The 22,459-nt window shown below is 48.8% G+C and overlaps 2 protein-coding genes across 5 annotated transcripts; one reads left to right on the top strand and one right to left on the bottom strand.

Moving 5' to 3' along the window:
- Positions 1 to 728: 728 nt before the first annotated feature.
- On the top strand, positions 729 to 18,100 carry zgc:173742 (DNA topoisomerase I, mitochondrial). Of its 3 annotated transcripts, none has more exons than XR_003978043.1 (20): positions 729 to 912; positions 1,200 to 1,295; positions 2,481 to 2,544; positions 3,005 to 3,042; positions 4,023 to 4,130; positions 4,475 to 4,571; positions 5,345 to 5,481; positions 6,053 to 6,168; positions 6,781 to 6,902; positions 8,622 to 8,744; positions 9,407 to 9,594; positions 9,858 to 10,002; positions 12,259 to 12,402; positions 13,107 to 13,292; positions 13,688 to 13,756; positions 15,950 to 16,064; positions 16,452 to 16,593; positions 16,911 to 17,005; positions 17,381 to 17,530; positions 17,771 to 17,988. XR_003978043.1 is itself a non-coding variant. In XM_030367289.1 (20 exons), exons 2-20 carry the CDS (start codon positions 1,207 to 1,209, stop codon positions 17,774 to 17,776), a joined length of 2,184 nt encoding a protein of 727 aa, XP_030223149.1. In that variant the 5' UTR covers positions 730 to 912; positions 1,200 to 1,206; the 3' UTR covers positions 17,777 to 17,834. The 3 variants fall into 3 exon arrangements, 2 of the variants coding, with proteins under 2 accessions (XP_030223149.1, XP_030223148.1); XM_030367289.1 differs by having other exon boundaries at positions 730 to 912; positions 16,452 to 16,579; positions 17,707 to 17,834; XM_030367288.1 differs by having other exon boundaries at positions 733 to 912; positions 16,452 to 16,579; positions 17,771 to 18,100.
- Positions 18,101 to 18,153: 53 nt separating this feature from the next.
- Positions 18,154 to 22,354, bottom strand: hsbp1b (heat shock factor binding protein 1b). 2 transcript variants are annotated; one of them, XM_030367302.1, is made up of 4 exons: positions 22,032 to 22,343; positions 21,344 to 21,410; positions 20,628 to 20,754; positions 18,154 to 18,573 (listed from the first exon to the last, which is right to left on the bottom strand). In XM_030367302.1, exons 1-3 carry the CDS (start codon positions 22,074 to 22,076, stop codon positions 20,633 to 20,635), a joined length of 234 nt encoding a protein of 77 aa, XP_030223162.1. In that variant the 5' UTR covers positions 22,077 to 22,343; the 3' UTR covers positions 18,154 to 18,573; positions 20,628 to 20,632. The 2 variants fall into 2 exon arrangements, with proteins under 2 accessions (XP_030223162.1, XP_030223163.1); XM_030367303.1 differs by lacking the exon at positions 18,154 to 18,573 and having other exon boundaries at positions 20,626 to 20,754; positions 22,032 to 22,354.
- Positions 22,355 to 22,459: the final 105 nt, after the last annotated feature.

Raw genomic sequence — 22,459 nt, forward strand, 5'->3', positions numbered from 1 at the left:
TGTTTGAAGGTATAATAATTATTATAGCCTACTACCAAAGAAGTGTCAGGCTACTTTTAGCCTTTTAAGTGGTTTAAAATAGCGATTTAGTTTTTACCATAACACATGCCCCTATCGTTCCAAGTTTATAGCGTTTTGATAGAATCGGCTAAAAACAGCCAACTGAAGAATGCGTCTATCTGCTTTTTTTGTTCTCCAAAACGAACGATCCAACTCGTTATCATACAAAACATTTTCCAAATCCATTTTACACCGGATTTGTCCTTTAAATAGACAGTACACGTGTCTGTTCCAATTCATGAAAATGCATGCATTATTAATGATGAAAACTTTATTAAGCTCAAGGAAAATGATTGTTCACAAGTCTTCTGCTCAAGATCAATAAAATTGAAAAGAAGAAACAACACTAAAAACTGTAAGTAACATGAAGTATTGAATAATAATATGCACACTAATGAACATAATAATGTACGTACTATATACATGAACAAATATTCATAAGTAGAAAGTGCAAGTTAAGTAGCCTTCGAATTGAAGATTCTGCATATCTTATCCCCCATGTTCCCTTGACATTTTGTGTTATACAAACTCCGTTAAAGATATTGAAAGTCACTTCTCCCTCAGGATAGTTTCACAGAAGTGGGTTGGTCCCTGCTTGACCTTAACCAATTGCAATTAAGGCGCTCGTCTTAACCAATTAAAGTTAAGTCACATGGTTTTCAACCATTTAACGTTCAGCATGACCCTGCGTGCGGCACTCTGCCGTGCGTCAATTAGCTCCGCAGCATTAGCGACAACATCAGTCCGTCAATCAACCTTTACAAACCAACTACATACTACATACTAACTCTGCTTGGACCCGGACCCTCCCGGTTGGACCCTGACGCTATTGGTGAGACCCTGGTGCTATAGGTGAGTCTCTCTCGGCGGTCTGATATCAGGAGTTATAGTTTTAGTTAGTTATAGTAAGTAGACTACTTGCTGAAGTGACGCACACCCCCTCGCTCAGGATGCACTCGCCCAGGTCTTGGAGTCTTAGCTCGCGGATTGCTAACGGCTAATGGTTCACTCCTATCCACTCATGTTCACTACACTACTACACTGTGTGTGTGTGTGTGTGTGTGTGTGTGTGTGTGTGTGTGTGTGTGTGTGTGTGTGTGTGTGTGTGTGTGTGTGTGTGTGTGTGTGTGTGTGTGCAGGTGAGAGATGGGGAGGGAGGATGAGGAGGCCAAGGAGGGCACGAAGAGGAGGCTGATGGATGAGGAAGAGGCGAAGGGCGACGCGGCCCAGAAAAGGTGAACAACGTTTGTGTCGTTTAGATGCTTTGGTACAAGAAAAGTTTTCGTTAAACCAACGCTCTGAAATGCTAACTCCATGGATCAAGACAGGCTGTAGATTGTGTATTTGATTTATTTAGTTACATGGCGGCCTAGTATCTATCTAGGCTTTTACCTCCTCTATAAATCCATAGAGCTCGACTCCAAAACCATTAACATTGAGCAGATAAAAGGACATCTCACCAGCCTCCCCTACGAGGCTGAAAGCATTAAAAGGAGTGAAAACAACTCAGAAATGGATATTTAATAAAAAAAAACGGGTAGTAATGGTGTAGATAAATCAGATGAGGAATGAGTTCACTTCTATTATGTCCACAAAGTGTGTGTGTGTGTGTGTGTGTGGGGGGGGTCATTGGGTTTAATACACAGACCTCTCGTCTTCATTTGAATAAATTAATTAACCTCTATATGCGTGTGTTATTACCCGGCGTGTTGCACAGACAGAGTGACGCTGTGAATGCGAGGCGGAGGGACGCTCTTAGTCAGGTCTCGGAGTCTCTGACAGACTCGTTCCGCTCTGCCTCGCGCACACACACTTCTGCTTCAAGCAATTAGTCCTGAAGATATAATGCGCTGCGTTTAGGCGTCAGAAGGATAAAGTGGTGGAGGACTCTGAAGCTCTGAGACGGAGGAACTCCTCAGAAGAGCCGTGCTCCAACTGTTGGTCTACAGTCGATGGAAACTTGTTCCTTCTCCTCCACTAAAACGTTAGATTTTGATGTGCATTCAGATCTAGAGTCGATCACCCACTCCTAGGAAAACGTGCAGAGGAATAAATAGTTTCCCCGGGAGAATCAGCGTCTGAGACACCTGGTGGGGTTTATTAGAAGACCAGAGTCACTCCATGAAGCTCACCCTAACACCCGTTGGACTAGGAGACCAGAGTCCACTTTGAAGCTAACCCCAACCCCTGGTGGGGTAGACTAGAAGAACAGAGTCGCTCAATGTGAAGCTAACCCTAACCCTATCACACGGTGGTCTAGGAGACCAGAATCCTCTTTGAGTTCTGTGAATGCAGCAGAGAGACCCTCTCTGTTGGAGTTCTGCGGTATCCTCTGTAATGTCACTACTTTCATGTTCAGAATCTGACCTTTGACCTGTTCTTTGCCCACCCTCTCCGTGTCGTGGCATGATGCTGTCCAGTGCGAACATGAGGAAGGAGAAGAGGTCCTCAGATGTGGCCGGCGAAAGGAGATCTTCCAAGAAGGTAAAGGCCTAACATCACCTGAGGTTCTGAGGGTCTGCATCGATGGACCAACACCAGGCCTGGTGGCGTCCAGTCGCTGACTGAGATGAAGGCAGACTTCATCTCATCTGTCCATCTGTGTAGTTAGTTATAGTTTGTTTATAGTTGGATTAGTTTATCTCTTTGGTCCACCTCAGCTGATGGAGCGAGATATTGACACTGCCAGGTTCTATTCCTTAGGCAGAGCAAGGCATTAACAACGGTAGGGTTAGGGCTTCCATTCCCACTGGGTCCAGTGACGACAATAAATTAGCTCATTGTGTTGCAAGATTTCTTGAATTAAAGTGACAGCAAGTGACCTTTATGGGAAAGTTCTGGATGAAATGTCTCTGTGATCGTTACATTAAGCCATCATATCCCAGCACTACAACGTCGAACCTTCCTCCTCACTGTGGGTCTTATCTAACTCCCTCATCATCAGGAGAGGCCAGTGAAGCAGACCTCATCTAACGGTGTGAGGTAAGACCGCCTGATGTCTCTGACAGCTTCTTATTAAGGAGGATAATAAGCTGGCGAGTTAGTGGTGAGTGATGGCTTCTCCCAATCATCTCCTCCCCCCTCCCCCCAACCTATCACGGTCCACTGCTTCCGGGATTGTTCTCAATGTAGAACCGTCTCATCAGCATCTTGCCACTGCCACTGGAAATTGGCTCTAATCCGTTTACGATTTAAATTAAATCTTTTCATTTTCCTTTTCTTTTTTCTTCTGTCTTTTCCGAGCGGATGGGAATTAATTCTTGTGATTGGCCGTCGGAGGGAGGTGCTGGATGGGGAGGGGAGGGGGGTGGGGGGGTTGTGGACAGAGGCCGGCTCGGAGTGTGGAGCTGTCAGGAAATTAATTTGGGCGGAGAGCGCGGTGGACTAATGGCATGTGGCTGGTGGCAGCGTAATAAATGAGGCTGCGTGATTGGCCGCTCCGCAGGGCGCCAAGGGTCTCCTCCTCCCTCAGCCTCTGGAGGCTCCAGGCGGCTCTGGCTCTGGGGACGGAGTGAGTCCTCGCTGTTCATTACCACCCCAGACATGAAGGAAAAGTGTATTTTGGGTTCTATTCCCGGAGGTGTCGAGGGCCCGAGCTGAGTCTGTGGATTAGTGTGATGGAAGCTCACCCCCTCCTTGTGGACCTCCTCCCGGTGTACCTGAAGACCTCCTGGTGGACCTGCCTTGTGGTTGACCTCCTCCTAGACCTCCTGCTGGACCTCCTCTCAGATCCTGTGAACGCTGAGGACAGCTCCTGGGTGTCACCATCATGTCGGCCCATCGTCTCCATCCCCCTTCCTAGCACCCCTGGAAGGAGGACCTTCTTCTGGGTCATTCTCTCCTGGGTCTGGGAGGTTCTCCTCTGGGTCTGGGAGGGGAGGCTCGAATGAATGAATGAATGAATGAATGAATGAATGAATGAATGAATGGAGCTCCTGTAACTATTTCTGTGTTGGGTTTAGTGTGAAGGAGGAACCAGAGGACCAGGACTTCACCTCAGAGAAGAGGGGACTGAAGAGGAAGAGGTCTAAAGAGGAGGCCTCCTCCTCTTTACCAGGTCAGACTACCAGGTCAGTCCCCACTGCTCCTCCTCACCTGTCACTGTATGTTCAGTGTGCTGCTCTACATTATTAGGTGTAGGAAGTAGACATCAGGAGGAGCAGGTGGCAAAAGTGCCATCATTTCCAAGATTCCATTGGTGCAAGCCCCCCATTTCCTGACCCCTGACCTCTGACCCCTGACCTGCATATGTCTGATTTGAAAATGAATGATAAAGCCATAAATAGAATCCTACAGTTAAAATGGATCAACGCCCACTTTGTTGGAATGGCGTAGGACTCTGGTCTATTCAGGACGTTAGTAATCCAGCCGCTCCACAGAGCTTCGTCTGTAACCTTGTCTCTGTGTTCCTCAGCGTCCACAGGAAGAAGAAGAAGAAGAGTAAGAGCCGTGAGCCGGGGGGGGAAGCCAGCGCGACGGCTCCAAAGGACAAGAACAGGGGGCCGGTGAAGGTGGGTCCTCTGGGCCCGGGGGGGGGGGGGGGGGGGGTTTGCAATTGCTCATTTAACAATATAAAATGACCGTGTAAGATGAGGAGGCCCGAAGGGGGGGGAGCGAATCAGCCGTCAGTGCGTGTGCTTGGATCAGTGATACGCGGGTTGATCCAATAAGTGGTAGTGTATACCCGCACACCATTGGCATGAATGCGCGCTTGTCTCTGTGCGTGTGCGAACGAGAATGACGGGGAGAAAGGGTGCTATGCAGAGATGAATGAACGGAATGATATTTATATTTTAAAATCGCGTAAAAAACAAAGCAGAATCAATTTGTGGCGCTGTGTTTCTGTGGCGCTGCGCCACACATTGGTCTACGAGTCCCCAGTTATCATGATGTTCTGTGGTGAGGAACATGAGGTTCGCCTGATGTTCTATGGTGAGGAATATGGGGTTATCATGATGTTCTGTGATAAGGAACATGATGTTCTGTGGTAAGGAACATGAGGTTCTCCAGATGTTCTGTTGTGAGGAATATGGAGTTATCATGATGTTCTGTGGTGAGGAATATGGAGTTATCATGATGTTCTGTGGTGAGGAATATGGAGTTATGATGATCTGTGGTGAGGAATATGGAGTTATCATGATGTTCTGTGGAGAGGAATATGGAATTATCATGATGATCTGTGGTGAGGAATATGGAGTTATCATGATGTTCTGTGGTGAGGAATATGGAGTTATGATGATCTGTGGAGAGGAATATGGAATTATCATGATGTTCTGTGGTGCAGGTGAAGAAGGAGGTGAAAAGAGAGGTGAAGGAGGAGGGAGGCACCAAAAAGGTGAAGAAAACCAAGGAGCAGATTGACGAGGCGAGGAGGACGAAGCTGAAGATTAAGGAAGAGGAGGAGCAGAACCGCTGGCGGTGGTCAGTAGAACCCACCCATCCTAGAACCTATGAGTCCTTCAGCTGTGATCCACATCGTCATGAGGTGGAGGACGTAGGGGTTTCATCCCAGAACCCTGCTGCTCAGTCTGCCCTCTAGACTCTTGTTTCCTCTACCTTTCTCCCACTTTCTGAAAATAACAAGGCAGACGGCCCTTTCCCTATGAATGTATAGACTGTAGGATTATAGCCCTATTGAATGCAAACAATTTATATCAATTATATTTAGTTAAAATGCCCTCAATTCTTTGCAACAAACACAATTTCGTCTTAACACTGTTATCCATTCCAATCCTCTTAAAAGGATGATCAAAGCAGCAGGATTATAAAGCTGGCCTTACAGATGGTCACAGCCTGAGGTTTGGTTTATCTGAGAGTGGAGATCCATGCTGAGTGTTTCTGGTTAGAAATGGCAACGCCCCCATGCGGACAAAAAGATATACTGTGGCGGAAAAAGCATTTCCAAATGATTTGGAGATCCAATTAAAATCCCGTCTTTTGGACACACGGGAGTAGACTCGTCTTTCTCTCATCTTCTCTGTGATGTTGGCAGGTGGGAGGAAGCCAAGTATGAGTCCGGGGTGAAATGGAAGTTTCTGGAACATAAGGGACCCTGCTTTCCCCCTGAGTTCGAGTCTCTACCGGACAACGTCCGGTTCTACTACAACGGTGAGTGACCCAGCCCAGGGCCTCGAACCCAGGGCCTCGAACCCAGGGCCTCGAACCCAGGGCCTCGAACCCAGGGCTTCGAAACTCTACCTTGGAATATCTACAGTTTATGAGCCTTCCACCAGGAGGCAGCCGGCATACGGTCATCGACACCAAACAATCAAATATTACACATGACGGTCTCACTGTCCGCTAGGGGAGCAGGAATGTTGGGTCAGGATAAAACGCTGGAGGAAAAACCGTGGAGCAGAGTGGTTCAGTTGATGAGAGGAACGTTTGAATAATGGTCTTTCACTCATTAGTTGCAAATCTGTCCTTTATAAAAACAAGTCTCCATCCTTCCTGGCTCTGCCTGCAGCTGGGATGAAATTATCGCAGACTCACAGCCACCGTATGAGGAGGCTAGATGTAGACTGGATGTGTCTCACTCTATCGAAGTGTGCGTCTCCAGTTCAGGGGGCGAAGCTGATGTGACTCTCTCCAGTTCAGTTGGTGAAGTGTGTGTCTCTCTCTCCAGGTCAGGTGGTGTAGTGTGTGTCTCTCTCTCCAGGTCAGGGGGTGAAGTGTGTGTTTCTTTCCAGGTCAGGGGGTGAATTGTGTCTCTCTCTCCAGGCAAGGTGGTGAAGCTGAGTTTGGCTTCGGAGGAGGTGGCGTTGTTCTTCGGCCAGATGTTGGACCACGAGTACACCACCAAGGCGGTGTTCAGGGAGAACTTCTTCAAAGACTGGAGAAAGGTATCCATCCTGGGCGAGAGGAGGGGATGATGAAGGGCAGGAGAAGGACCTCTCCCATTATCTCTGTCAAATACCTCTCTACGACTCTCCCAGGGGTCACCAACTCTTTTGAACCTGAGAGCTACTTCATGGGTACTGAGTCATACGAAGGGCACCCAGTTTGATACACTCTTCTGAAATAACAAATTTGCTCAGTTTGCCTTTAGTTATATATTATTATTAATGATACTCATCTATGTGAAGACGCTGATCATGTTAATGATTTCTCGCAATAATTATCAACAATGACTTAAAAAAGGGTGGGAAAGAGCGCCTGCGGGCGCCTCATATGGTCCTTGCGGGCGCGCGGGCACTATGTTGGTGACCCCTGCTCTAACCCAACTTCCTCCACTGTGAATACAGGGCGTAGTCACAGCCATGAGTACTGTTCTGGGATGGTAACGAGGTTCTGGGAGTTGTGGGGTTCTCTGCTGGCCCAAGCGTCCGTCGAGGTGGGGATTTGGTTCTGCCCCCCGCACTGTCAGCAGGACTCCAGCCTCCATTTGGACACTCACTTGTCCAAAATAATTAAGGCTGCCAATATGACAAGAGCTATAGAGCGACTCGCTGGAGAGAGGGGAGAGGGAGAGAGACAGATCAGTTTGTGGTTCAATTGAAATCAAGTCAGCTTAAAGCCTAAACTCTGAGATGAGCCACAGGCCATCAGCCTCTAACCGTCACCAGCGGGATGTCTTCTGCTTGTTCTTCCCGTTTTGCTTGGTGAAGATTTATACAGAGATCCTCACGCATGGTTCTTGTGTCTGTCATTGCCCCCCCCCCCCCCCCCGCCCTTTGGGCATATCATGCTGAATTAATTTTGCACCGCTTTGCGCTCAATGCGCTTCAAAATACGATTTGTACCAAGCATTGATATGCTAATCCATATAACTAGCTCCCCTGCATCTGAACAAATCCAATTCAACACTTTATTACAACAGAAACATCCTCTTCTTATGCCACCGGCCCCCGCCCCCACCACCCATCAATCACACAGCGTCCCCTGGCAGGAAGTAGCAGCCTGGGCTCGGTAAGCGTGTTAGCGTGTGAGCGGCGGTCGCTGGCGGAGCAGCAGGAGTCGTCTGAATAACATCCTGTTCTGTTGAACTGGCAAAGGGAGGAGGTAGTGGTTATGGTCTGCTGAACTGGAGGAGGTAGTGGTTATGGTCTGCTGAACTGGAGGAGGTAGTGGTTATGGTCTGCTGAACTGGAGGAGGTAGTGGTTATGGTCTGCTGAACTGGAGGAGGTAGTGGTTATGGTCTGCTGAACTGGAGGAGGTAGTGGTTATGGTCTGCTGAACTGGAGGAGGTAGTGGTTATGGTCTGCTGAACTGGAGGAGGTAGTGGTTATGGTCTGCTGAACTGGAGGAGGTAGTGGTTATGGTCTGCTGAACTGGAGGAGGTAGTGGTTATGGTCTGCTGAACTGGAGGAGGTAGTGGTTATGGTTTGCTGAACTGGAGGAGGTAGTGGTTATGGTCTGCTGAACTGGAGGAGGTAGTGGTTATGGTCTGCTGAGGAGGGAGGAGAGGACTGGTGAGACAAACTGAGATCAGAACACGTCCCACCGACACACTGGGGGGCATGGGGATCACAGCCCTCAGTGGGCTCACCAGAGGATTCAGGACCGGAGCACGTGTTGTGGTGTTGTGATGTTGTGTTGTTGTGTCGTTGTATTGCTTCAGGAGATGAGCAGCGAAGAGCGGCTTTTGATCCAGGATCTGAACAAGTGTGACTTCAGTGAGCTGCACGCCATGCACAAGGCCAAGGTGGAGGCGCGCAAGAACATGAGCAAGGAGGAGAAGCTGGTACGACCTTCTCCTTCAGAACGTCTCTCACCTCCTCTAGAACTTCTCTGACCTCCACCTCTAGAACGTCTCTGACCTCCACCTCTAGAACGTCTCTGACCTCCACCTCTAGAACGTCTCTGACCTCCACCTCTAGAACGTCTCTGACCTCCACTTCTAGAACGTCTCTGACCTCCACCTCTAGAACGTCTCAGACCTCCACTTCTAGAACGTCTCTGACCTCCGGCTCTCGAACGTCTCTGACCTCCGGCTCTCGAACGTCTCTGACCTCCACCTCTAGAATGTCTCTGACCTCCACCTCTAGAACGTCTCTGACCTCTAGAACGTCTCTGACCTCTAGAACGTCTCTGACCTCCACCTCTAGAACGTCTCTGACCTCCACCTCTAGAACGTCTCTGATCTTCTCCTCTAGGAAGTCTCTTCTCCTCTAGAACTTTTTTCCTCTGTATGGAACAGTAGACTGCGTTATCGCTCCCGTTTCTTTATTGTTCCTCTTCTTGTTCCTCTTCTTGTAGGTAAGATGAAAGCCTCATCTACTCACTTATCTCCGTAAAGAAACGTTAAAGGCATAACTCCGCCCCTTTCAGTTTTGGATAAGTTTGCTGTGTCTCAGATTAACTTCTACTTGTCTCCTGTGTCTCCTCCTCGTCCTCCTCCTCCAGGTGATCAAGGAGGCCAACCAGCAGACGGTGGAGGAGTACGGCTTCTGCCTGCTGGACCACCACCGCGAGCGCATCGGGAACTTCAAGATTGAGCCGCCTGGTCTGTTCCGGGGCCGCGGCGAGCACCCCAAGCAGGGCATGCTGAAGAAGAGGATCCAGCCGGAGCACGTCATCATCAACTGTAGCAGGTCAGGGGGGGGGGGGTCATCGTCAACTGTAACAGGGGGGGGGGGGGGGGGGGGACTTCAGGAGATGAGCCGCTCTTCGCTGCTCATCTCCTGAAGCAATACAACGACACAACAACACAACAACACCACAACACGTGCTCCGGTCCTGAATCTGGTTAAGTTCCTCGCTGGTTAAGTTCCTCTCTAAGACATGCAGCCCTTTCACTCAGTCATAGACTAACCCTCCCTCTCTCTCTTGTCCTTCCCTCCCTACCTCTCCCCAGTGAGTCTAAGATCCCGGCTCCGCCCCCTGGTCACCGCTGGAAGGAGATTCGTCATGACAACACGGTCACATGGTTGGCCAGCTGGACGGAGAATATCCAGGGATCCATCAAGTACATCATGCTGAACGCCAACTCAAAGCTCAAGGTCAACACCTGTAGAGTACACCTAATGTACACCTGTAGAGGACACCTAATGTACCTACTCTGAATATATAGTACAACTATAGCACACCTTAATATACCTACTCAGAATATATAGTATACCTTGATATATAGTGCACATGCCTACCAACTCGAAATATATATGTTACGGCTAACTACCCACTCTAATCTAAACTAGGTCCAAACCGGGTACTTTTCAGCACTGGGTCCTGATTGGTTAATGAGGCTTGTTACCTCTTTTGTATAAACACTGGGTCCAGATTGGTTAATGAGGCTCGTTACCTCCGTGGTTTAAACACTAGGTCCTGATTGGTGGAGAACGTTCAGTTGTGCGTTGCTTTTCAATACCGGCTCACCTCTGCCCGTTAACGGTTCTGAATCAGAGCTCCACAAATGAACATCAACGGTCCGGTACAGAGTTCCGCCTGATGGCCGACAGAAACGACACACTCACTAAAGCTGCTGGGACGAGCTGAGCCTCTGAGCTACAGGGAGCTGAACCTCTGAGCTACAGGGAGCTGAACCTCTAAGCTACAGGGAGCTGAACCTCTGAGCTACAGGGAGCTGAACCTCTGAGCTACAGGGAGCTGAACCTCTGAGCTACAGGGAGCTGAACCTCTGAGCTACAGGGAGCTGTACCTCTGAGCTGAACCTCTCATCTGTTGACTGTTTTTAGTTATTTCTCTATTGATTGGTTGTATTTGAACGGTCCTCTTCTAGGTTGTATTCAATCTTATTCTACTGTACTTCTATTCTACTGTAACCTTTAGGCCAATATCCACCAGAAGCGCCACGGCAGTAAAACGGTCGCCGAAAATAATGAAAACCGATATAGTCAATGTAGGCTATTCCACTGGATACGGTCGCGGTACGGCACGGAACCGTCCCCAAACCGGCACGTTGTTTACGATTCGTGCCTCTTCTATTTGTGAAAGTTGCCGGTTCCCTGCCATGTCTCAGAACACTTCTACAGCCAATCAGTTAGCATTTTCTCATGAATATTCATGAGCTCACATTGACCCCTATGGGGTCGATCACCTGAAAGAAAAGAAAAAAAGATGTTGACCCCTCTCATCGACCACGACAATTTCTTACCTCGACAAGCAACGGCAGGTCGTTCATTCATATAAAACAGTTAAATTCAAACATCGCTCCGACCGGCATTTCAACACACAATAGACATGATCTGAAAGAGACCGTGTCCCTATAACGCAGAATGAAAACATGTCAATAACACAGTATGGTGAATTATGTCTATAGAGCACCCCCTGCGGCCTGTTTTAGTTTTATTTTTCTTATGTTTTGTGTGTATTCTATGTGTGACTGTACGCTACTGCTGCCTGTCTTGGCCATGACACTTGAAGAGATGTTAATTCTCAATGATGATTATTATTTTCAACTATCCAACAGTAGTTGCCTTGCATTTTTAAATGTCAATGCAGTTTTCAGCCCTGAATAACAAGCTATTTAATTGATTTGTATGCATAGTATACTACACTTTCCATTGAACAATTACCCCTGTAACCATTAAATGGACTAATTTTATAATGTAATCAAATGCTCACACACTAGCTGCTTTCAGACAAACGTGTAAGTCCTTGGGTTCTCCTGATGAGCCGTATGTCTGTGTGAAAAACCTATCCAGACTTTTGTACCCTGAAAATCTCCTGAATAATACTACCCCTGAGGTAGCATTTTCTCCGTAGGAAATGTAAATGACCTTTTATATTTGAATGAGGCGTAGAAAGTCGGTATTTCTCAAACCACTTCAGTGGCCGTGTTGATGACGCTTCTGCATATCATTGAATGGCCCCCTAAATGATAATCAGCCTGTTGCCTTTTGTTCGCTGATTGGTTAAAAAATATTTTAATGCTAGCACTTCTTTTAAGAGTCATTTGTGGTGAACGAATGTTGTTGCATTATCGACTGGGGTTTCAACATTATTGCTATGGTTTTATATATGAATAATATTGTATGAATCATTCTAATCGTATCATTTTTACAATTCATATAATAATCATAATATGAAAATATGAATCATGCACGTTATAATCCTATTATAATCATGCACGTCTTGAGCCATCAGCCGCAACATGTCCGTACCCTACCCATTCCAGTGGGGATTGCAGTACGGAACACAGCCGCTTCGCTGCCGCACATGTTCTGATCTCCTTAATGTTAAGCAGTCGGTTCCTCTTATCTCTCCATCGCCCCTTGCCCTCTGACCTCCAACCCCAGGGGGAGAAGGACTGGGAGAAGTACGAGGTGGCTCGGAGGCTGAAGACCTGTGTGGACAGCATCCGGAGGCAGTACACCCAGGACTTCAAGTCCAAGCAGATGGGAACCCGGCAGAGAGCCGTCGCCCTCTACTTCATTGACAAGGTGACTTAGGTGGACCTGGGGCCTAAAGGTGGACCTGGGGACTAAAGGTGGACCTGGGGGGACTAAAGGTGGACCTGGGGGGACTAAAGGTGGACCTGGGGGGACTAAAGGTGGACCTGGGGGGGACTAAAGGTGGACCTGGGGGGACTAAAGGTGGACCTGGGGGGGACTAAAGGTGGACCTGGGGGGACTAAAGGTGGACCTGGGGGGGACTAAAGGTGGACCTGGGGGGGACTAAAGGTGGACCTGGGGGGGACTAAAGGTGGACCTGGGGGGACTAAAGGTGGACCTGGGGGGGACTAAAGGTGGACCTGGGGGGGACTAAAGGTGGACCTGGGGGGGACTAAAGGTGGACCTGGGGGGGACTAAAGGTGGACCTGGGGGGCCTAAAGGTGGACCTGGGGGGCCTAAAGGTGGACCTGGGGGGCCTAAAGGTGGACCTGGGGGGCCTAAAGGTGGACCTGGGGGGCCTAAAGGTGGACCTGGGGGGACTAAAGGTGGACCTGGGGGGACTAAAGGTGGACCTGGGGGGACTAAAGGTGGCCCTTGTGGACCTGGGGGGACTAAAGGTGGCCCTTGTGGACCTGGGGATGGACCCGGGGAATTAGGTTGGACCCGGTGATGAGACAAACCCCACACTGTAAGACTTCTCTACAGCTACACACTGTGTATTCAACATAAAGCAGTACATTGTCTGTCTATAGCTGGCATTGAGGGCGGGTAACGAGAAGGAGGAGGGGGAGACGGCGGACACGGTTGGCTGCTGCTCGCTCCGGGTGGAGCACATCACGGTGCACCCCAACCTGGACGCCAGCGACTTCGTGGTGGAGTTCGACTTCCTGGGGAAAGACTCTATCAGATACTACAACAAGGTTCCTGTTGAGAAGAAGGTAGACTCCTCCACCCTAATGCACACCTCCACCCTGATGCACTCCTCCACCCTAATGCACTCCTCCACCCTAATGCACTCCTCCACCCTAATGCACTCCTCCACCCTAATGCACTCCTCCACCCTAATGCACTCCTCCACCCTAATGCACTCCTCCACCCTAATGCACGCCTCCTAGGATATTGCTGTATGTCGCATGGAATTAAACAGAATCCATTCTGATCTCTGGAGAGTGAGAGGAAAGGTCAAAACATCACTGTAGTACTGCTGCCACAAGTATTACTACAAGTACTACACCACACAAGTACTACTAATACCACAAGTGCTACTGCTGCTGTATCATGTATCCCCTGTAACGGCTGTATCATGTAACCCCAACATGTGATTACCTTCCAGGTGTTCAAGAACGTGATTCTGTTCATGGAGAACAAGAACCCGTCGGACGAGCTGTTTGACCGGCTGAATGTGAGTACTGCCTGGTTCTGACTGTCTAACCCTACCAGCTCCTTAATGACCTGTCTTTGTACTGTCTAACCCCTACCTGCTCCTTAATGACTGGTCTTTGTACTGTCTAACCCTACCTGCTCCTTAACGACCTTTCTCTGTACTGTCCAACTGTGCGTTCACACCAAACGCGACGGGGCGACAAGATCCCATACAAAGTGAACGTAGAGACGCGTGTCGCGACAAGTTTTGATTTGTCGCGCCACACTTTCGCCGTGCACAGGCGAGCACGTTCATGAGGATTTCTGGCGCGACAAATTCGCTCGAGTTGAAATATTTCAACTTTGACACAAATTTTGCGTGATGACAGCCGATCAGTGTTCAACAGCGTGGCCACTGAGTGACTTGTGTAATGTAACAGCCAATCAGCGTTCAACCGTCACTCAGTGCAGTGCACTGCAGCAAGGAGGAGAAAGTGATTGTTGCCGTTTGCGACAATCTGTGCGCCTCCGGATGGCCGTAGCGCGGGGAGCTCTTATAGGGATTGGGCTTCTCGGGGTTTGTTTACCGGCGTTGCTATGGTTTCCGGTCTCTGTGTTCTCAATTCAGGTGTGTTCCAACGGTTTATTAGGTAGGCCTATCTAATAAATCTGTCTAATCAATACTTCATTCACTGCCTCTTCCGTGGTCATTACAATATTATGCGACTGTGTCGGGTCCTCCGACGTCTCTCCCTCTTCCACAAAAGGTAAAGACATGCAATGGTGGTTATCTTGTTGTGGCGCAACAAATTCGACAAAACTTGCACAGCGACAGATTATGATTTGTGGCGCGACAAAACTTCTGCGACAACGCAAACGGGTGACAAATGTCGCGTTTGGTCTGTGAACGCACAGTAACCCCTACCTGCTCCTCTGTCTGGCTGACTGGCTGGTGACCCTGAGTGCTGGGATCCCCGAGGAGACGGATGTAGAACAGGAAGCTGGAGGTCAGAGGTTAAATGCCATCAGGGGCCAACCTGGAGGTCAGAGGTCAAGTAGTGGCCCACAGCATGAATGATGATGAGCAGGTTGGGGTTGAGGAGGAGGAGGGGAGGAGGGGGTAGGAGAGAGAAAGGATTGGAGAGGAGTGGGGAGAGGAAGTGGAAATGAGAAGAATGTGAGGAGATTAAACCCAGGCGGGTAAGAAATTTTAATACAGGGGGGGGCGGGGGAGGGGGCCTCATCTGCTCAGTGTGGCCACTCAGCAGGGGTGAGGGGACAGGCCGACGCCCCTGGAGGTGGTCTGAGGTTGGCAGGCTGACGTCCCCTGGAGGGGGAGGCGGTTTCAGGTTGCTTCGGTTGCTTCTGTGTTCTGAGACGCACACATGCAGACGACGGCATCACCATCATATTTTAATATTGTGATATTATGGCCTTAGGGCAAGAAGGATGGAGGGATAGAGGGAAGAAGGAGGGTTAGAGGGCAAGAGGAGGGAGGGAGGGCAAGAAGGAGAGATGGAGGGCAAGAGGGCGGGATAGAGGGCAAGAAGGAATGAGGGAGGGAGGGATAGTGAGCAATAGAGCGAGAAGGAGGGAGGAAGAGAGAAATGGAGGAAAAGGGTTGAATTTGAGTCTGTCCGTGTGACACTTTGCTTTTTAATCGGTTCCTGAGGCGATGGGAGACCAGGGACACAAAGATAGAAATACAGAGACGCACACACTGAGGCTCATGCATGGACACACAACCATAGGACAGCGCTCTACTGTAGAGGGTCTATAGAGCTCTGACTCTACGGCAGAGGTCTACAGAGCTCTATCTCTACGGCAGAGGGTCTACAGAGCTCGATCTCTACGGTAGCATCAGCTCTGAGCGGACTCGCTTGTACGTCTGACATCATCTCGGAGGGAAATGAGAACTTACCTGGCTGTGATTTTGATCATGTGTGCATAAACAGGTTTTAAATGGCTTCCACTGTGCAGTTCATGTTGAGCTGGGGTACGGTGGAGTTGCAGTGCCCCCTGCTGGGTGCTGGCAGTACTGCATGCTTTAGGAACAGGGACAGTCTAATGTTCTGCAGCGGAACAAGAAAGGAAAGACGGCTGTTCTCTGCTCCTCATAGTCCTTGTGTCATAGTCCTATCAACATGGAAACGGATGTAACGGAGTAACCCGTCTGTCCCTCTGTTTGTCTCTCTACCTCTCTGTCCCCCTACCCGTCTGTCCCTCCCTGCAGACTGCAGTGCTCAACAAGCACCTGTCCTCCCTGATGGACGGTCTGACAGCCAAGGTGTTCAGGACCTTCAACGCCTCCATCACCCTGCAGGAGCAGCTCAAAAAGCTGTCCAACAGTACGTATAACATCACACCATAAAATCACTGTCACCATAACATCACAGTACTGTCGCCATAACATCACATTATCATAACGTCACCCTTCAGGAGCAACTCGGGCTGCTATCCAACAGTCCGTATAACATTACACCATAACGTCACAGCACTGTCACCATAAAATCCCCGTAACACCACAGTCAGGTGTTCGTATTGTTTAAATGTTGACAAACATGCTCAGAGTATTTGACCGTTGATGGTCTCTGTTAATGAAAAGTATTCAAGTATTTTGTGGTGTAGATTACTATGTATTACTTGAAGATTATATATTGGATGAAGGGCTTTTCCAAATACTCAAACTTTGAGATCCATGTATAGGTTAAGACGTCATTCCTCCCCATCTCCAGAGTCCGATAACCCATCGGAGAAGCTGCTGTCCTACAACCGGGCAAACCGCGCCGTGGCCATCCTCTGTAACCATCAGAGGGCGCCGCCAAAGACCTTTGACCAGTCCATGGCCAACCTGCAGGCCAAGGTCAGCTACATCAGGTCAGGGGGAGATACGTCAGGTCAGGGGGAGCTACGTCAGGGCCATGACTTTAGCCTTTAGTCTAGCTCTTGTCATCCTAGAGCAACATGACCCCTGACCCCTATCTGCTCCTCCTTACCTGTCTAACCCCTACCCGCTTCTCTACGCTAAGCTAACTGAAATGTGTTCTTAATTCAGTATGCATCTACCTGCTTAGCTAACTGAACCCTGCTCTCCATTAGGTATGCTAGTACCTGCTAAGCTAACTGAAACCTCTGTTCTCCATTCAGTATGCTAGTACCTGCTAAGCTAACTGAACCCTCTGTTCTCCATTCAGATCGTTGCTAGGAAGGAGCAGCTAGCGCTGGCGAAGACGGAGTTCAAACAGGCCAAGAAGGAGAACAAGGCCAAAGGAGACGCCAAGATACAGACGTAAGCACCGCTGAGCTAGACAGACGCACCACTAGGCTAAGGAATACACACCGCTGAGCTAGACAGAAGCACCACTAGGCTAAGGACTAGACACCGCTGAGCTAGACAGAAGCACCACTAGGCTAAGGACTAGAGACCGCTGAGCTAGACAGAAGCACCACTAGGCTAAGGACTAGACACCGCTGAGCTAGACAGAAGCACCACTAGGCTAAGGACTAGAGACCGCTGAGCTAGACAGAAGCACAGCTAGGCTAAGGATTAGACACCGCTGAGCTCTAGATACGATCAGCCCGACTTAAGACCTCCCTGGACTCAGACCTGGCAGCCGACTGCAGGGTGGAACCGGTGGAAGAGACCTGACCTGTCTCTCTCCAGGCTGGTGGAGAGGAAGAAGAAGGCGGTGGAGCGGTGTGAGGAGCAGGTGCTGAAGATGGAGGTGCAGGCGACGGACCGCGAAGAGAACAAGCAGATCGCCCTGGGGACCTCCAAGCTCAACTACCTTGACCCCCGCATCAGCGTGGCCTGGTACTTCACACTACACACATTTACACACCTCCAAGCTCAACTACCTGGACCCCTGCATCAGCATGGCCTGGTACACACACTACACACCTTCAAGCTAAACTACCTGGTGTCCGAACATGATGTTATGGGTTCCTTCTCCAGGTGTTAGAACATGATGTTATGGGTTCCTTCTCCAGGTGTTGGAACATGTTATGGGTCCCTTCTCCAGGCGTAAGAACATGCTATCGGTTCCTTCTCCAGGTGTAAGAACATGGACGTCCCTCTGGACAAAATCTACAACAAAAGCCAGAGAGACAAGTTTGCGTGGGCCATCGACATGACTGAGGCGGACTTTGTGTTCTAGCTGTGGAGGAGCTGCTAGTTTGGAGTTGCTGGTGGAACATGACTGCTCGAGCCTGGCGGCCCAACGTGTTATTTCGTTTTATTTCTTGATTCTTTCTTTTTTTGAAGAGGCTCTTGACAGAAGATGTTTCTCCAGGTTGGCACTGATGGTTCCTGGTTCAGTGCTGGAGACAAGTTGTTCATCTGTGATGTGTTAAATGTTTGAATAAAGAAGCACATTCAAAACGATTCTGGCACGTTCTTTGCAGCCATGGTTCACTGGAAACAGACCACCAGACAGACATATTTAAATACCTTTTATTAGAATTAAATCACTCACATTTGGAATGCATCCCCAAATTGGCACAAAAACGACTTTTCAAGGCCTGAGATGTTGACTCTACCTGGGATGAGCATCATTGACCACCCCTCTACGTAGTGCCCCCCCTCTATACTCTGCCCCACCCCTACGTAGTGCCCCCCCTCCCTCTATACTCTGCCCCACCCCTACGTAGTGCCCCCCTCTATACTCTGCCCCCCCCCCCCCCGTGGGCAGAAGTCTCAGTTTCCAGATAACGGTACGTTGGTCAAGTCACTAAATAACTAAATCACAATATCAATATGTAAAAATCAATCATTTCCCACGTCTCCGTAACAGAATGGGTCGGCGCTGGGGTCCTCTGGCCCGGGGGGGGGGGCCTCATGCCTGGTTGTTTGGTAACCTGGGGAGGAGAGTGGCACACGGTTAGTTCAGGTCACCTCACCAGAAGCTCTGCTGAGACACTGGTCTCTTCTCTACCTGGTCTCTCCCCACCTGTATTACTGGTCTCTCCTCTCCTGAATTAATCTAGCTGGTCTCTCCTCCTGTGTTAATCTTGCTGGTCTGTCCTGTCCTGTATTACTGGTCTCTCCTCTCCTGAATTAATCTAGCTGGTCTCTCCTCCTGTATTAATCTACCTGGTCTCTCCTGTCCTGTATTTCTGGTCTCTCCTCACCAAGCTGGTCTCTCACCTGTATTACTGGTCTCCTCTCCTGTATCAATCTAGCTGGTCTCTCCTCCCCTGTATTAATCCAGCTGGTCTCTCCTCTCCTGTATTAATCCAGCTGGTCTCCTCCTGTATTACTGGTCTCTCCTCACCTGTATTCATCTAGCTGGTCTCTCCTCTCCTGTATTAATCTAGCTGGTCTCTCCTCACCACCATCGATTGAAGAGGACGACGTGGACTGGCATTACAGGTATACTAACATCAATTCTGTACATCAAAACCTAAAGTACGTTGCTCATAATTACCTGGACTCTACAACCCAACTACACGACTGCTACTGCTCTGATGGAGCGCATCCTCGGTCCAAGGGGAACATTGATAACTGGTCTCTCCTGTATCACTGGTCTTTCCTCACATGTATTACTGGTCTCGCCTCAGCTGTATCACTGGTTTCCTGTATTACTGGTCTCTCCTCTCCTGTATAACTGGTATCTCCTGTATTACTGGTCTCTCCTGCATCACTGGTCTCCTGTATTTATCAGACCTGCAAACTCCTGAGTAAAAAAGGTGACTGTGTCATGGGGGGGGCGAAAATCATCGGTCCAAGGACTACTCGAATTCTGAGCTACCCTGGGCGGGATTTAGCGTGAATATTCATTACGGAGGTTGTGGCACACAATACAAAAGGAAAGATTTAAAATGACAGACTTGGATGCAAAATGTAGCCCTTTATTATACAGAAATTTGCTGTTGGTGTATTAGCCTAGGACAACACCCTTGCCCGATTATTTATCTAAATAGCCCTATATTGTTAGAATTCACTAACTTTATGCAAGGTCTACGTTTGTGCAGTACTCGGCGTTGACTCGGTCCTAAAAATACAATATTATTGTAAATTATAAAACGTTAAAAAACCGGTAGCTAACGTTAGATGAATCAAGCAAACAAATAGCTGTTTAGATGTGTGCGGGCCGGTAACGCGTACCTGGGATCGAGTGTTTTTAAAGCTTTCTATCGACATTTTTGTCGTAAGGACTGGCTTTGGAAAATGCCTGCGGAAGCAATGTCTGATATGCAGAGACAGCTTCACGCTACCGTCTGTCTCGTATGGTGTAGAATGAGAGCTTGTGAAGTGACTACCGGCAAGCACGCAATAGCATACTGCCTGAAGGCAGTATCACTGTCAAATTTGTCCCTGGGAAAAGTAACGTTGTGCCGAATTGAAAAAGGAACTATGTTTCGTACATATTCTCAGTAGTTGCGTGTAACTTTACTATTTACATGAAAAAGTAGTTAGGTTACTGTATTAACGCGTTACTTTGTTGCGCGTTACACACAACACTGTCTACCGGTCACACGGTAACGTCAAAAATCCATACCGTGGCGCAAATTCACAGTGGTGTACTTTCAATATCGTTTATACAGCTCACCCCTACTTCAAATTGACGTTAAGAGTTTCCATCAGACTCGCGCGGTAGCCAGGCGTCTCATCCAAAGGCGAGCTCAGTCGGCGAGATTCTGAAGCAAGTGCGGAGATTCCGATTGGCCCAGAGAAATGTCCATTATAAGAATTATCCAATAATGTTTCGCAATTTTAGCCTGCATGGCATGCACAAAGAAAACTCTCCGGTTCTAGGCGATTCACTTGAATGACCCAATAGACCAAGAAAATGGTCTATTGGGAAAATAGACCAGAAAATAGTACTTAAAAAAAAAGTACGCAGGTGTGATCAATGGTCTCTCCTGTACGCAGGTGTGATTAATGGTCTCTCCTGTGTCAATGGTCTCACCTGTATTACGACCCCTGACCCTCCTTGGGTTTCTCGGGCGGAGCCTCGATCTCCTCCACCCCCGCTTGGGTCATGAGGTCGGCGATGTTCTTCTCAAGGTCGTCGATGCGTGTGCTCATCTCGTCGAGTGGCGGCAGTTAAGGAACCAGCGGGTCAACATCAGCCCTGAGACCACCTGCCTCTGGACTGGGGGGGGGGGGAGTCATGCAGGTGTAGGTAGAACACCAGCCTATCAGGGGACTTGACCCCTGGTAAACTGGTGCTTATGGTTTGAGTTTGAAAACATCTATTTTTTCAGCATGTCTCTGCCAAAAAATCTTCGGAACTGAGAACTTTGAAATTTCGCCTTAAAAAAATACACAAAATGGACAAAAAGAAAATGTTCCAATCTAAAAACATGTATCCATCTGTTCTCCCTTTCTATAAAAGATAAAATCGAAAACTCGATGTCAATTTTGTGAAAGTTTGACGCTAAAATCGAAATCACGATCAAAATTCGATTAATCACCCAGCCTCAACATGGGGGTGATATCGGGTGGCGTAACATCAACATGGGGGAGATGTCAGGTGGTGTAACATCAACATGGGGGTGATATCGGGTGGTGTAACATCAACATGGGGCTCATATCGGGTGGTGTAACGTCAACATGGGGCTCATATCGGGTGGTGTGACAACAACATAGAGGTGTAATCGGGGCTCTTTCTGTTAAGGATATTCCTCCCGATGATCTGGTCCGACATGGTCTGGAACTTGTCCTGCATCTGCTGGAGCAGCGTCTGGACCTGAGGACGGAGCAGACGTTAATCATGGCCAGGAGGCGCTCCCGGTCGATAACGCCGTCGCTCACTGATGTTACTGGGGAAACCATCGTAAAGCTACGAAAGATACCGTTGACTCTCCCGCTCCTGTCCCAACTCGCTGTCACCGGCTGGACCGTCTCCATGACGACCAGCAACAGACTTTGAATTCATTCCGACTGAACGACCAAAAGTACAGATCGGTAATGATTACAAATAACATAACATATAACCAGTATAACATCCCAATGACCAGTATAACTATCACGACGATGACCAGTATAACCATCACAATGACTAGTATAACATGACGATGACAGTATAACCATCACAATGACCTGTATAACATCACAATGACAGTATAACGTCACTTTGACCAGTGTAACATCACGTTGACCAGTATAACATCACAATGAACAGTGTAACCATCACAACGACCAGCATAACCATCACAATGGCCAGTTTAACCATTACGATGACCAGTATAACATCACAATGACAATTATAACCATCCCTTCAGACTCTGAATCTGGAGGACGGGTGGAGATGCTCTGCTAGCTGGATAGCCTGGGCCAGCTGGATAGCCTCGGCTAGCTGGATACTCACCACGTTTGTGAGGTCCTGCACCGACTTGGGGTCTGTCTCTGCCATCGTGGTCTTCACCTGGTCCCGAGGACTGTATCAATCTGGTTTAACGGAGGAGGGACTGGATCGATCTGGTTGAGGAGCAGAGAGATGCTAGCGTCGAGCTCCAATACTAGCTGCTGAACTCACACACTCGGAGGAGTATCGCGATGTTGTGTAACAACGCGGACTACATCAGAAGTATCGCGAGGTTACTTTCACTGTATCCTGGAGGTCTGTGGAATGTGGAGTTCTTTGAGCTTTTGTAGTCGAATGTGGTAATAAACTGTGTGTGTGTGTGTGTGTGTGTGTGTGTGTGTGTGTGTGTGTGTGTGTGTGTGTGTGTGTGTGTGTGTGTGTGTGTGTGTGTGTGGGAGAGAGGCGCGCGCGTGTATGTGTGTGGGAGAGAG

The sequence above is a fragment of the Gadus morhua genome, chromosome 9 (genome assembly GCF_902167405.1).
Source record: "Gadus morhua chromosome 9, gadMor3.0, whole genome shotgun sequence".
NCBI lineage: Eukaryota > Metazoa > Chordata > Actinopteri > Gadiformes > Gadidae > Gadus > Gadus morhua.